The sequence below is a fragment of the Catharus ustulatus genome, chromosome 8 (genome assembly GCF_009819885.2).
Source record: "Catharus ustulatus isolate bCatUst1 chromosome 8, bCatUst1.pri.v2, whole genome shotgun sequence".
NCBI lineage: Eukaryota > Metazoa > Chordata > Aves > Passeriformes > Turdidae > Catharus > Catharus ustulatus.
In genome coordinates, this window is record NC_046228.1 from 5,365,454 (window position 1) to 5,381,215 (window position 15,762).

Below are 15,762 nucleotides of genomic sequence, written 5' to 3' on the forward strand. Positions count from 1 at the left end.
CGCCATTCCCGCAGGAAGAGGAGGAGGAGGGCGAAGAGGAGGAGGAGGAAGCGGCGGCGGTCCCCGCGCTGGGCTGGCGAGCGGGACTCGGCGGCCGCAGGGTGCCGGCAGCCCCGCCATGCCGTGCGTGGGTGACTGGCTGAACAGCCCCCTGAGCATCGTGCAGGGCATCTTCGGTGAGGCGGGCCCGCGTCCCTGCGCGGCTGCGGGAGCGCCCTGAGGGCGCCCGGAACCGGACGGCGCTTTCCCTCGCGGGGTGGTGGTGGCGGGAGAGCGGCGAGGCCGGCTCTGTGTCTTAGATATCTGTCTTATATCGCATATATCTTGTATACAGCGTGTGTTTCGTTTATTTTGTGTGTCTCCGGGTTCCGGCAGCAACGCGTGCTGCCTGCTTGCTCTGCCGAGCGGCGCTGCTGTTGCCTGTGCCGTCAGCCGTGGCTGTTTCCGTGCTGGGCTTGATCTTAGCTAAAAGAATACCGAAATAAAAATTTCCTCAGCCGACACAGGGCGGAAAGCGGTGCCTCGGCTCCTGCCCTTTCCCACTGGGGTGTTGTGGAGCTTTCCCTGGCCTCCAGTAATGGCTTTGTGCTTCTTGGTTGGCCTGCAAGGGTTTGAAATGGGAAGTCAGTGAAGTGCAAGGGGAATAAATTAGTCTAAGATGCACTTACTTCCCTTAGAGAGAGGTGAAAGTTTGGTTTGATATGCTGGGAGAATGCTGGATAAAAGTCTCTTATGTGGTGCTAATAGGTGCATAAATATGTTGGTTTTTGTAGCCCAAAATGTTCCAAACTCTGACTGGGAGAAGAAGGTAACCGAATACTTCAAGGAGAAATTAAAAGAAAATAATGCTACTAACTGGGTAAGAGTGTTTTATTCATTTCGAGATACACTTTTTCTTTAGCCTCTTTTTTTTTTTTTTTAATTTTTTTGCAGTAGTTTGCTTTTGATAAGCCCTGTCTTTTCACGATAAGTGCGCAGCTGAATATCAGAGCCAGGTTTGGGATGTGGAATTTACACCTCGAATGCTTTAAGCTGAGTACAAAGCCAGGATGGGGAATCCCAGCCCATCCATCCCCTTGCCTTCAGCACCCTCCTTCCCCCAGGCTGTCCCTGCTGAGCGCTGCCACTCTGTAGCACAGTCAGTAGATGGCAGGAGATGACAAATATTCTCATTTTTGGGGAAGTGTGAGTCCTCAGTGTGTACCACGAGCTTCTCAGCTGCTGGTTATAAACCTGCTTTCTCAGGAGCTTTTATCACAATGCTGCAAACTTGTGTGAGTTGAATAAATAGTTGGCTGAACCTTTAGGTTTTAAGGGAAAAATGCTTCTCCTACTAAAACTGTGCTTTATTGGGCTGGGTCAGGCTAGTTTGGTGGTTTAGCAGGGAAGTTGTACTTCAGGTTTGAAAAATAAAACGTGCACTGTTGAGTTCAAAAGCTGGTACTTTTCTGAAAGACTCTAGCAGAAATGGCATAATGGGACTGATAAGGGGATTAGAAACTTTCATATCAAATCTGTTCTGCTTATAACTAAAACCAGGTGAAAATTATTTGTTTTCTTTCTCAGTGAAAGTATTCTGTACTTAGTATTAAATGGTAGCTTAAATCAAATCATAAATGGCAAAATGGAGTAAAATTTACGATGTCAGAAGGAATTGAAATCATATTTTCTTACTCAAAAAAAACCATGAGGGGATATACTTCTGTTTAAATGCCACTTCCTATAGGGCCACTTATGGTTTTTGTTGCATTTTAATGTGGGATGTGGGCTTTTTCAACAAAGATTTTATCTTTAAATTTAGAAAACTATTCATATTGCAAGTCTCATTCTTTGGAGTTATACCACATGCTTAGGCATTGATTTTTTTTCTTTTCCCATTGTCATGTAAAACTGTGTGAAAAAGACTTCCCAATGTGGACTTGGAAATTAACATACAGGTTTTCCTGGACCTTTTTTGTTATAAGAAATTATGCATGCAAATTGCTCTAGTACTGTTGTGGTGGAAGTGCTGTTAAGTAGAAATAAGGGAAGTGATAAATTCTGTTTAATCCTGCAGCTGCAATAATTCTAAATTTAAAAGTTGGTTTCAAATGTTGTACAGTTTTCATACAGTTCCAGTGACCTATAACCGCTTCTTTCATAGTCTGGTATTGGGACTGGAAGAATTTGGGAACTGTTAAATGGCTGATAATTGTAACAATTATCTGTAACAGCCATTGCAGAAAGGTGCTGGGATAGATACACTCTGTTACTGCTTAGATTAGGGTGGGAGATGCACTCAGAAAATACTAAGTGTGTTGTATATATAGGGGTTTGAGGAGAATAAACTGGATGGTTAAATAATTAAATTTTTGTGCTGGTTTTGTCTTACTTCAGAGCATTGCTCAATATACACCAGTTGTATAAAACAATCTCTTTTTTCATAGGTTCCATCACTGAATGATGTTCCAGTACATTACCTAAAACCCAACAGTTTGGTGAAATTTCGCTGCATGGTTCAAGACATGTTTGATCCTGAGTTTTACATGGGAGTGTATGAAACAGTTGACCCAAACACCAATGCACGTGTAAGTGAAATATTGATTTATTATTTTAGCAAATGTTTGTCATTTTCCACATTCTGGTCCTTGTATCCCTCTAGTTTGAGTTAAACCTATGGACACTGATAGTAACTGTGTTCAGCACCAGTGGTGTCAGTAAAACAAAACCTGCTGCATTCATAGAAAATGCTAAAATGATGAAAGCTTTGGCAGGATATCTGTGAGGGACTTTGGCCTGTGATTTTGGTGTGATTCATGTTCAGGATGCTGTCAGAAACAGGATGATTGCATTGTCTTTTCCCTCTTTGACAGGTTTTACATTTTGGTAAATACAGAGATGTGGCAGAATGTGGGGTAAGTTACATAAATTATATGAACTTAGAGAAGAAGTATTGGGTGGTAAGTTGCAATTTTATAAGTGTGACTGAGCTTCTTTGGTACTTGGCAATGGATTCCTGAAGACACTGCTCTAAATGCAAAATTAATCTTTGGTTTGCAAAATAGACATTCATAACTGCTCAGTGGCATCCTGATTTCAGCAGGCTTCCAGCTGTTTCTGTTGTATTTAAAATTTGTTTTGGTTGAGTGGAGAGTTTCATGACCTTGAAACTGTCTGCTGTGGAACACAGTTACTTTTGGAAGTGCAGTGCAATTTGAATCAAAACATTATATATTCACTTCTTCCTGAGTTATGTAGTCTTGCATGTTAATTGTAACTTCTGCCTGAGTAACTGAATCTATGGGGTTAATTTAAAAAAAAGAAAACAAACTGCAATCAGATTTTTAACAAAACTTCTCTTGGGATTCCAGCCTCAGCAGGAAATTGATTTGAACTCCTCACAAACAGTCACCTCGGAGAGACAGACTTTCTACTGTGTTCCAGTGCCTGGTGAATCAGCATGGGTGAAAGAAATATCTTTTTTGATTGAGCCAGTATTTTGTTATATGATCAGAGGTCACAAACTAATTAATTAGATTTAAGGAGATGAGTTTATTTTATTTTTTTTTTTAATTTAGTGAATAGCAGCATTTGTTTTGATTTAGAAGACATTTTTCCTTGGGAGAGTCTTGAAAATTTCTGTTGATTTCCAGTTACAAATGCTTGGGAGATGAGAAACTTTAGTTGAGCCATTGCTATTTTCTACAGCAAGACACTGTTACACAGCGAGAGTCTCCTATAAAACACCTGTAGCTGAGCATGTTAAGATCAGGATTTTGTTTAAAAAAAAAGACAACTACACCTTAGTGTGACTGAGCTTTCCCTGCTCAGCTGTGGCTTCCTTAACCCTCAATCCCACGCCTACATCAGTGCCAGCCAAGCCCGAGTGAGCCCTTCCACCTCCTACACCCCCAGCCGCCACAAGAGGAGCTACGAGGAGGATGAGGACATGGATCTGCATCCCTCCAAACAGAAGGAGCAGCACGTGGGTAAGAGTTCCTGTTGATGAAAAGTTGATACCTTTCCAGAATTTGTCAAAAATTCATTCTAAAAACTGAAATATTTGCAGCTGTTTTAGTTATTAGTGTTGTTGCAGCTTTTATGATTGGAGGCTTTGTTGAAGTCAGTGGATGGAAGGAGTGTGGGAGAGCCTACAGTGTTATATGTGTGTTGAGTGACTTGCTGACAATCCAGAGAGATTTTTAATATGTATATTCTGACCTTTTTTTTTAAAACATGAAGTGCAGAAAAATATTACCTTTGCAGTTCTGTGGACTGTAAAAAAAATTATTCCCCTGGTTTAAACATTGCATTTTGAAAATCAGATTTCTGGCCATGTTTGGGTTTCCAAGACACATAGATCTTTGCCAGTACTCTCTCTCACACTTAACTTGATTACATAAAATATGCACTTTTGAGATTTCTCATATTAAGAGTATATTCTGTCAAGTATGTTGCACTATTAAATATTCTTGTCTCAGGTGTTTTGTTAAATTAGTTTTATTCTGTGTTGTTTACTGAAGAAGTTGTGCAGTTCTGCATTTCTGTTTAAAAAGCCTACAAACCCTGTGTTTTTCAGGCAGTGGAGGTGATATCCATGGATGTGTGGAGCCAAAGAGATTAGAAACAGAAGCTTCTGCAGGTCATCATGTCATTTCTCCCAACTGCTCCCCTCCACTTGACCTCAATTTTCCCTTGCCAGGGGAGAAGGGACCAGCGTGTCTTGTAAAGGTGAGAGAAGTGATGAGCAGGGCTCTGCTCTCGGTGAGACAGACAGTGGTTTGTAGGTACAGAAATTGTCTCAAGTCCATAATTTTGTTTCTATAGATAATTACATTCTTTCTCTTCACTCACAGTGTGTTTCTCTTCTTGAGTGCTGCATTTGAATTTGTGGAATCCTTCAGCAGCATTTATTAGAGCTTGCACCTTCTCACCACACTTAGTTTAAAAGAAAAGATTCCAGTATTAGATACAGCTGGTCTTGAGCCCTGGTATTTTTCTTTTAGGATATCTTCTCTAGTTGAAAAACAGCTGTGAAAAACTAAGCTCTAAATAAACCACACATTTGTGTATTGAATTTGAAATAGTCCTTGATTCACTGCTATGCTATATTACTATGAAACTTTATCACAAAATTTCTGTTGCTGTATTGACTTCTCTCTTATTCAGCAAATCTTGATGAATCAGAGTAGAAAACAATTGTTTCCACTTGTGTGGCAAAGAATGCCAATAGAAAAAGCATGGAATGATAAAACTCCCTTTTCCAGTGTGAGTTTACTGACACTGAGGGTGAGGGGAGACCTCTTCACTCAGACTGTTCTCAGTCCACAGTTGAGAATCCCGAGTTTCCTTTGTGTTTTCCTGCTGTCCTGCATCTGACCCATGCCTCTGGTTTTTATTTTCTGTTTGGGGCAGGTCTATGAGAGCTGGGAGAGCTTCAAAGTCAATGATGTGCTGGAGGTGTTTGGTGTTCTGTCTGTGGACCCAGTGCTGAGCATAGTGAACAGTGAAGACAGGTAAGGCTGCCCTGACATGCAGGTTTGGATTGCCGTGAGCAGACAAGGAAATTTTTAAGTGCATGATAATTATGTTTAAGAAGTGAATTTTGTTGCTTAAAAATAGCTTGATGAGAAAAGTGTTACATCCAGCATCCTGGAAACTGAAGTCCAGTGTGCTCTGGTGCATCCATATCCTTGGATACCCAGTGCATCTTTTTTTAGGTTGTTGAACAGTCTGTAAAGCAGAAAATGCTTCTGTAGCTAAATGTTTTGTGCTTTTCATGTCAACTAAGCTTTCAGTGAATAAGTGGATAGTGAACAAAGCTTTCAAAGAAGCGTTAAAATGGTAAAATGTCCTTTTGAAGTAATTTCTAATTCTATGAAGGCTGTTACCAGAAATGTAAACATTTCTGAAAAATACTAAAAAAAAAAATGCGTGTCTGCATGAAGAGTGGTAGTGATCAAAATCAGTAAAAAAATGGGTTGATACTTTATTAATTAAGGTATCTCATCTTGTTAATCCACTGATAGAAACTTTCCTTTTCACCTGCTGTTCTGCAATTCCTTGCCTAACAAAATACAAACCAATCCAAGACATGAGGAATCAATTTTCAAAATAAAACTCCTGACCACAATCTAACATAAATACTGCTGATGTCTTGAGCCATTGCACTCTGAAACATTTCTGTTGGTGACTTTATCTGTCTGTACAGTACCCAGAGTGCAACGTGAATCCTTTATAGTGCCAACTTCTTAAAAATTAACTCAGCCTGGTCAGCTGCTTTTTGTTATCATCTGTGTGACAGCTAATCCCAGACTGACAGCTCAGTTGCTCTGTCACAGGTGCTTGTGGGTTTTTTCCTGTGTCATTCTGTAACAGGAAGACAAAATGGTGGCAGTATATTAAATGCAAACAAAAGAAATCTTTTAACGGAAAGAGTGGATGAACTGCTGAAGTGGCTTTGAAGGTACAAAGCCTGCCAACTTTTAAAACCAGTACAAGAAATTTGTGCTAAACTTTACTGTCATCTGGTAGTCCCTTTATCGATTTTACTCTCTAAAAATGAAAATGAAAAATGAAAAACCACCTGGATGAAATCTTGTAAAACATCTTCAGGGACAGCAGAGCTTGTGTATCTAAACTCTAAAATTAAGAGGTAATACCTCCAGGTTCCAGCAGAGGTATTGGGATTTATTTCTTCAAAATTCTTTTACTCAGCCAGTGATAGAGCTGTGATGTGAATGTCTTGAAGATCTTGTCAGGCTCCAGAACCTGGTGGGATGTGAAAATCCCACATGTGCATACAGAGACAAATGTAATAAATGACCTTATATTTTTTAAAGCTGCTGTTTAGACTTCATTCAGTACAGGCTGGACAGAACAATGTGTAATGTTTTACTTGAAGCTACAGCCTATTATATTGTGCAACAAATAATAAATGTGGTTTTGTTTGGTTCTAAGGGTTTGCTTTTATGGGATTTATTGTTGGGTTGTTTGATTTTCTCTTCAGAATAACGTGACTTGATTATTTTCTGAAAATAATAGAATCCAGCTATTTCAGGTCAAGCCTGCTGTGGTGTTAATATGTCATAATGCAATTGTGATTAAGTATTTCTGATGTTTATAAAGTTCCTAAAGAAGGAATTTGAATGTGGGAGGAGCCAGCAGGAGCTGGGAGCCGATGCTGTTTGTTCCTCTGTTCTTGGCCTGGTTCCAGCTGCTCGGGTCAGAGGGAGAGAAATTCCCCTGGAATGTTTGTAAGTCCAGCTGTGCTGTGCCCTCTCCCCAGAGACAGCTCAACCCTTGATCCCATGGAGTGCATGGACACCATGGAGGAGCAGAGAGTGCACAGCCCCCCAGCCTCACTGGTGCCCAGGATCCACGTGATTTTGGCACAGAAGTTGCAGCACATTAACCCCTTGCTGCCTGCCTGCCTTAACGAAGAGGAGAGTAAAACCTGTGAGTGTCTGAACCCTGGGCACTTTCCAGGACATCTGAACAAATACTGCTTTGCTCAGAGGCAAATACCTCAACAGCAGGGCTTGAATTTAAATCTAACTAAATGGAAGAGCCATGCAATGCTGCACAGGATGCAGATGTTTGTGTTTTTGTGATGTTTACATTTTTGTTTGGCTGAAATAAACGTGATTTATGTGGATTTTGGTTTTGCATTCTATGTGCCCAATGATTTTACCAAGTTGTTCAGCCATAAGATTTGATTTGTTTTCAAACTGACTTGGGAATTGCTGGAAAATTAGATTTCCAATTTAGTGTGATACTGGAAATAAGAAACATGCTGATAATATAGAGACTCATAATAGTGTGCACAAAACAAGGCAATTCTGCTTTCTGCCTTGTTTGACTGTTATTTTTTTCATTGAATTATTGCTTGCAGACCTCTGATATTTATAACTTTCTTCCTTGAGTGCCTTGTATTGCTTGTTCTGAGCAATATGTAAGGGTTTTTTTTCTGCCTTTAATGTAAAATGGAGCTGCTTATGGATTTTAAAAATTTGGCTCTACACTTCATAGCCTGCTGCAAATGCATTACACAATATCTAATTTTTTAAAAAAATCATTTCCAAGGAAGTGTTGAGTGATTCAGGTTATCCAAAGCAAGTTGGAAAAACTAAGGAACGTTTATTTATTTTTCCTAGACTGCTTTGGAATAAACATTTTTCTTCAAACTGTTACAGAAAGTCAAATTTATATAGAGGGAAGAGGGTGAGAAACATCATTTTCTGACATTTGTCTTCTGCTCTTTTTCCAGTTGTTTCTAATTTCATGTCTGAGCTGTCACCAGTGAGAGCAGAGTTGCTGGGGTTCCTCACCCATGCCCTCTTGGGAGACAGTTTGGCTGCTGAATACCTGATACTGCATCTCATCTCTACAGTGTGAGTATTTCCATGTGTGCTGAGAATTTATGTATTTATCACTTAAATCCCCTTCTATGGGGTTCTTCACCTGTCTGCAAATAAATGGCAGAAATAACTTAAATAACACTTATTTGAGTAATACTTTGTCCAGGTAGAGTTGTCCTGTCACAATACACAGAAAGGTAGATTTCAGTCTCTGAAATAACAGTAAATATTGACAAGAGACCAGCTTTATGGCCGTGTATCTGCTGCTTGGGGAGCTGACAAAATCTCCAAGACACTTTCAAACAGAGGTATGAAAACATCTTTCTGCCTCTGGCTTCTCCTAATTAGTAGGACATGCCACTGACTTCCCAAAGACAGCATTTCCTGACTGGAAATTATTGGAATTATTGCTTAGGTACTGAAAGGTACATTCTGGGAATTTGTTTAATTTAATGTAAACCAGCTTAATGGTAAGTTCAAGTTCTGTTTAGCATGTGATAGAAATTTATTCTTATGTTGATTTAAACTATCTCTGGGTGAAAGAGCAGCATCGTTAAAATTTTAGGTGTGACTCTTCAGATATTATAGTTGTCGGGCCCAAATATAATGTTAGTTATTTTAGTCCTCAAAATCCAAATGAGTACTTTTCATTCTTTTTAGTGGGACTGTAGTGTTCCAACACTTAGACTAGACTGTGTTTTCTCTCTTAGCTGGTATCACAGAAAGGTTGACAGTTGTCAAGAAGGGGGAGAAGAGACACAGTGAGAAGAGGGAGAGGAAAGCTGAGGGCAGGTAAAGGAGGTGAACAAGTGTGATAAGGAGGGAAGTCGAGATTGGGCACCAGAAAGGAAAAGAATGAAGTGTTCACTGAGTAACAACAGAGTACAATTAGATCAGAACGTCTGGAAAGCCACTGCAGGATGCCAAGCACTGTAAATTATTGCTTTTGTGTGGTGCTGCACAGCCTTGAGCAACTTCAGCCTGGCTCAGCTCCTTGGGCACTGTTCCTTCAGAACACTGTGTGCTCTGAAATCCTGCTGGCTGTCAGAGCCACCACACAATGCTCAAGCTGAAAGACACCTGCATCCAGTGTTTGCCTAACCTGTGCTGCTTTTGGTGCAGTTATGCCAGACGGGATGTGCTTCCTCTGGGAAAATTCACCGTCAACCTGAGCGGCTGTCCCCGGAGCAGCGCCTTCACCGAGCACCTGTACCGCCTCATCCAGCAGCTGGTGCCAGCAGTAAGCATTGCTCTCGGGGAGAGGCTTCTCACTGCTTCCACCAGCTCAGGGCAGCCTGCTGAAATGCTCTCCTGCAACATCAGAGGCAGGCTCTGGGGGGAAGGCTTCTCACTGCTTCTACCAGGTCAGGGCAGGCTGCTCCTGCTCCCCATTTAGAGAGCAGATACATGATAGCAGAGATATGGCTGGCCTGTGTGTGAAGCCTGTGTACCTCATCATCTAGGTTGAACATGCAATGAAATCCTCTCCTCAGAGGTATTGAACTGACAGGAAGATGCTGCATGCTTTATTTGGTCTTTCTGGCTTGATGTGTTGAGACATTTGGGTCATTTAATTATGGTGTCATTAGGGTTTGTGGATACTGCTCTGCAGAAAAACCACAGTAATTCCATTTGGGGTCACACTAACAGTATTGCTGCAATAAATCATTTATTATTGAACTCATCCTAGATGTGAAGAACAGCTGATAGGAATTCTTAACAGCAGTGTTTTCCTTTGGGAAATCTTTAAGTATACTTCCTTTGGGAAATCTTTACATATACACCATTTAGATATTTGGGATAAAGTGTTGCAGTGACAGGTTTTGTTTTGCTGTGCAGGTTCCCAGCCCAGTGAAGCAGCATTCCCTGGGAAGCTGGAGCACAGCACAGGTGCTGATGCTTTGTTTGTCCTTGCAGTCCTACCACCTCCGGATGAGCATCGAGAGCATGAACCAGTCGCGCTTCATCCCTCGCAAGGACTACACGGCCAATCGCCTGCTCAGTGGGCTGCTGCAGCTGGCCAGCAACACCTCCCTGGTCATAGATGAGACCCAGCTCGAGCAGGGACAGCTGGACACAGCAGGTACACAGCTCTTGGTGTCTAGAATCTCATTTGCAGGTGAAAAGCTGCTGTGTTTTAAGACAGTGCTGATAATCGTGTCCCGCTCATGAGAGGGATCTGTTGCAAAACTGTTTGTGGTTTCTACATCCTATTTCATTGCTTTGAAGCAGCTTCCTGCAGCCTTCTCAGCCAACTGAAGAAAAATTGGGAGGACTCTATTACCAAAATAACTCTGATTCATTAGAGTGGCCTTTCAGTTTCCTGTGATAGTGCATGAAGTGGGCAAAGCATATGCTGATGCCTTATGCTGTATACTTTTACTGATGTATCTGGAAACCATCCCTGAGAGCAGCTAAAAACTGGAGAAAAAAGTGCTATTACTGTGTTAAAAATAGTGGGGATTCTGTCTTACAAGCTGATGTAGCACTGTGTAGCATGCTTTCAGCAGAGCTTTAGGAATTGATTTAATTATAACTCACATGAAAGAGCTGAGTTGCATTTACAAGCTCAGTACCTGGAGAATGCACAGTACAGGTATCTTTGAGTCCTGGGGCTGTCCTGTGCAGGGCCAGGAGCTGGAGCCCAATGATCCTTGTGGGTCCCTTCCAACTCAGGAGATTCTATGAAACAACAACAGAAAATCAGCACAAGTAACTTAATTTTGAAATAAAAATGCTGTCTTGAAAAAGCTGCTTTGGTTTTTTAATTCCTGCTCTTAAAAGTTGCTAATTGAAAATTATTCAACTGCTTTTGAGTTTTCAGTATTTTTTGTTACTCAGCTTTAGTAAAGCTACAACATTTTGCTAAAGAAAACAGTAAAACTAGTAACAAGCTCTGTATTATCTGTTTCCAAAAAAATAGTTTAAATATTATAAACTCCCATTTAGAGAGAACTCTTGCTGTGTTGGTTTATAGGTTTTCTAAAATGTTTGTCTGTAATGTCTAAAAATCAACAGCATTTAGTGAAAAAATATTTTAGATAGTACAAGTTGCAGATAAAAAAGGCTTGTTAATTGTATTTCACTTTTGCTGATGTGATATTGTATTCTACTGAATTTAGAGTAAAGAAGTAAAAAATTTTTCATTTCTTACAGTAACATTGGGAACAAAATTTAATCCTAGAGAAGAGTGTCCTCAGATGTAGTAGTTGGTTTAATTTGATATTAAATTTGCCTTTATGTGCTAACTGCCTTTATTTACAATATACTGAATTATTGCTAATTATTTAAAGGTAAAACCATAACAGTAGTTTTGTCATTTGGTACAGTAACTGCTGAGGAAAAATTCGGTTTGTCAGGTACATGTTGGTATTTCAATGAGAGAATTCCAAGTGTTAAACAGTTAATTTGTCAATTTTAACATTTTATATTTTAAATAACTTAATTCCAGGTAAGGTGAGTGCATGCTATTAAAAAAAATGGCAAAATTAAATTGGTAGTGTTTTTCTGCTTTTGAGGAGAGATTTTGGTTTTGGTTTTTCTCTGTAAATTGATACCTGGCTTTGTAGGGCCAATGAAAACATGAGCTATATCCTCATGTACTAATGAACTAAGCCAGACAAAATTTAGGCCTGAAATCAAGAATTCTTAGTTCTAGTTCACATTAAGAAGTGACTGTCTCTGCCTGGAAGACACCTCAGGCACAAGAAGGAACGGGATGATTGCAGGAATCCTTCTGCTGACTGCTCCTTAAAGACAGATGGGAAACCAAAATCAGGGCTGACATTTGTTTCGGTCCAGTGGTCAGGGAACTTGTTCTTGCTCTTGCAGGTGTCCATAATGTGACAGCACTGGGTAACCTGATCACTTGGCAGAAGGTGGAGTATGACTTCAATTACCACCGGATGGAATTCCCATGCAACATTAATGTTCTGATCACTTCCGAGGGCCGCTCGCTCCTGCCGGTGAGGGAAGGGCTTCAGGCCCTGCTGGGGAGCTGTCACTGCAGCTGCTGCTCACAGCAGGGACAAGTGGGGACAGGAAATGTGTCTTGTGACACTGGCACAGGGAGGGTGTGACACTGCCAGTAGCTGCTGCCTTCTCCCTCGTGGCTGGAAACCTGGTCATGGGACAGCACAGAGACAGAGTTTCTCTTCTCTTCCCTCCTCCTTTCTGAACAGGAGGGTGAAGTAGCCAGGGATGGGTAAAGCTGCAGACATGTGCCACTCTCCAAGCTCCCTCTGGCATGCTGGATTTGAGGGGATGGGCACAGATGTGGCATTGCCCTGCAGCAGCCTGAGCTTGCAAACATCTGCTCTGACATTCCAGCTTTGTCTGCTGAGCCTTTGCTCTCCTGCTTCAATCAGGAGCTGTTCAAAATACGAGCTGGGGAATGTTTCAAGAGTTGTCTTGTTTTAGTTCTGGGAAACAGTGACTTCTGCTGCTTCTAAGAGTAAGTTAGTCTTGGAATAGAAAACAGTGGGATGTGGAAAGAGATGAAATGTAATTTTCTCTTTCAGTCAGATTGCCAAGTCCACTTACAACCACAGATAATTCCCCCAAACATGGAAGAGTACATGACCAGCCTCCTCACTGCAGTGCTGCCCTCTGTACTGAACAAATTCCGAATTTACCTGAGTTTATTGAGGCTGCTGGACTACAGCATATCTGAGGAGGTGACCAAGGTAGGACACTTCCCTAATACGTTTCCAACAGTGTATTTGGGTAGAAAACACCTTAGTAGACAGTTACTGTACTTCCTCTGTCTGTGATTCTCCTTCAAGTTTTGCAAAACCCAAACACCAGAAGTGTTTTCACATCCTGATTGTGCCTTCAAGGATTTGTAAAGTATACACTGAATTTATTACAGATAAGAAACAGTGCATGTAACTGCTTTCTAACACTCAGTTTGGAAAGGAGTTCTTTTCAAAGATGAGAAGTAACCTGGTTTTGCTCAGGCTCACTTCTGGATAGCAATGAGTTGAAACATTGAAATCTAAAGGTGGTTACAGTGTCCAGCTCCTCAAAACCTCTCATGGTGCAGATGTGTTTTGCTCCATAATTCCACGCTGTGTTGTTCCAGGCAGTAGAAGAAGACTTTGTGGAAATGCGCAAGAACAACCCCGAGAGCGTCACAGCCGATGACCTGCACAAAATGCTGGTGGTGGCCAGGTGGGTGTGGGGCTCCTGTCACCACTCAGGGCTCCCCAGCAAGCTGCACACTGAGCCAGCTCTCGCTGTGAGCTGAGCTGAGCTGTGCCAGCCTAACCACATGGAATCTCCTCTGCCTTGTTCTCTTAGTTAGGCTGAGTATTCCCTCCCTGCTTTCATCCTGTGCTTTCTAATTCCTGGGCCACTGAAAGAGCTGGGTTGGAGCAGTGCTGGGGCAGCAGGAGCTGAGGGAGCTGCTCTGACTCTGGCTCTTTGTGCTCCCCCAGGTTCCTGTCGCTCAGCGCGGGGCAGACGACGCTGTCCAGAGAGAGGTGGCTGAGAGCGAAGCAGCTCGAGGCACTGCGGAAGGCCAGGCTGCAGCAGCAGAAATGTGTCAATGGCAATGAACTTTAACACCTGCTGGATGTCACCCTGAAAATCTCTCTAATCCTAGGTGGAACCCATACCAAGATTGGAATATTGTTTATACCAGTTTTTGTAGATAATTTATATCAAAAAGTTATGGATATTTACCCTTGCGGTCTGAACACACTTAACTCTGTTCAGCCACCTAAACATATTTTATGGAATTTTTTTGGACCCTGTTTTGTAATTGAAAATTGGTAACATTGAGCAAATTGTTTGATATTAAACTTTAATACTGAGGTTGTGTAAACTTATTTTCTTTAATAATAAGGAAATTAAATCCAGAGCCCTTCATACATAGCGGTGGTAGGCTCTGAACTGGAGTACATTTGTGCTCTAATTTCTGCTTGACTGAATTGTGAGGATCAGCTCTCGGCTGGCCAGCAGCTGCAGCTGGAGGAGGTGCTGACTTCACTCTGTGCTGTTCTGTGAGCTGAGGCACATCCCACTCAGAGCAGCAGCAGCATCATTGTGATGATATCACTGTGGTACAAGCAGTGATTTGATCATTTTACCCATGACCAGCTCAGGTATGAAATATATGTGCCTTGTGCTTAGAGCAGTCCATGACTTCTCAAATTTCTCCCATGAGCTTGATCCTGGTACAGCTTCTGGACAATGTGTTATACTCCTGTGATCACACAAAACATCTTTTCTTTCTACCTTGGCAGTACTGCAGGGTGGTTAAAGGGCTTGGATAATGTCATTCAAGTATTAAGAATGGCCTCTCTCCATCCCTGAGTGCTGCTGTACACTTTGAGCTGGTCCTCAGAGGAGACTTGGAGAACTTGTTTACCAAGAGTGGTTTAAAGAGTGAAATGCTGGGAGTAATCCAGGGAGGCTGGCGGTGTGGAAACAGCCTGCAGGAAGCTGTGGTGGAACCACTTCCACATTTTGCTTTAATTAATCCTGTTCAGAACAAGATAAAAGGCTCCTGCCAAGTTTTCATTATTAAGTTCAGACCCCTTTTACTTACTGTTTTCTGCTGATTGAAGGGACAGGAATCCCTTTTTTAATGGCATTTTCCTGTTCTAAACATGAGGGGTTTTGCTGTACAGCCAATCTGGATATTTTGTCTCTTCACACTAATGATGAGTACTTATTATGAGAAATATTTTTTGTGTATTCTAAACTCAAGCCAAGTTTGGTGCTGTTTCAAATCACTTAGAGCTTATTTCTTTTTTTTTTTTTTAACTAAAAATGAATATTCATGGTTTCATCTGACTTGTGCTGCATTACTGTGAAGCAAAGCAACTGAACAAAGGGGGAAGGAAATTAAATCTCTTCAAAAGGCAGCTGGGCTGGGTTCTAAGACTGCCTCAGGGGCTGGTTTTGTGCACATTGCCATCTCCAGTATTTCACAGGCAGGGAGGGGACAGTTCCCAAACTGGAAGGACATTGAGCTGGAGAGGAACAGGGACAGGATCAGGGGTACACAAGTTGCCCAGAAAAGCAGAACCACTCTAAGATAAAGAGCTGAAGTCATGGCTGTGGCCCTTTACTACCATGGGATCATGTCTGTATCTTTGAAAGAAACCCCAGAGTTCTGCAGTCCCACATCCCTTAACATCACATACCAAACCCATCCTTTGATTCCACTTTTTTTTATTAAAATATCTCATGTATATTGCTCACATTAAAATACAGCAGTAGTTTGATTTTAAATATAGCCACAAGTGTAGACACTCAAAAAAAAACCAACCCCAAACCCACATCACTTTAATAAATTAAATAAACCCAATTTGTTTATCAAAGTTTCAGGTGATAAATGATTTCAGACACAGTACAAGTCCTAAGACACAGAGCTACCCTAGCCCAGGACACAACGTTGTGGGGACACCACGTG

The 15,762-nt window shown here is 41.5% G+C and overlaps 1 protein-coding gene across 1 annotated transcript; it reads left to right on the forward strand.

The window, feature by feature from the left end:
* Nucleotides 1–29: 29 nt before the first annotated feature.
* Nucleotides 30–14,155, forward strand: LOC116999783 (minichromosome maintenance complex binding protein). The gene is made up of 16 exons (XM_033066758.2): nucleotides 30–176; nucleotides 774–859; nucleotides 2,427–2,567; nucleotides 2,853–2,894; nucleotides 3,351–3,452; nucleotides 3,839–3,968; nucleotides 4,559–4,710; nucleotides 5,395–5,495; nucleotides 7,268–7,437; nucleotides 8,249–8,372; nucleotides 9,462–9,579; nucleotides 10,257–10,422; nucleotides 12,171–12,304; nucleotides 12,860–13,024; nucleotides 13,423–13,511; nucleotides 13,778–14,155. The coding sequence occupies exons 1-16, from the start codon at nucleotides 119–121 to the stop codon at nucleotides 13,902–13,904; spliced, it is 1,905 nt and encodes a 634-aa protein (XP_032922649.1). The 5' UTR covers nucleotides 30–118; the 3' UTR covers nucleotides 13,905–14,155.
* Nucleotides 14,156–15,762: the final 1,607 nt, after the last annotated feature.

Bases quoted from the DNA above. Each gene is read 5' to 3' on its own strand.
- LOC116999783 (XM_033066758.2), top strand. From the start codon at position 119: ATGCCGTGCGTGGGTGACTGGCTGAACAGCCCCCTGAGCATCGTGCAG. The intron at 2,895-3,350 runs GTAAGTTACATA...TTGGGATTCCAG, and splicing joins GAGATGTGGCAGAATGTGGG to CCTCAGCAGGAAATTGATTT. The intron at 3,969-4,558 runs GTAAGAGTTCCT...TGTGTTTTTCAG, and splicing joins ACAGAAGGAGCAGCACGTGG to GCAGTGGAGGTGATATCCAT.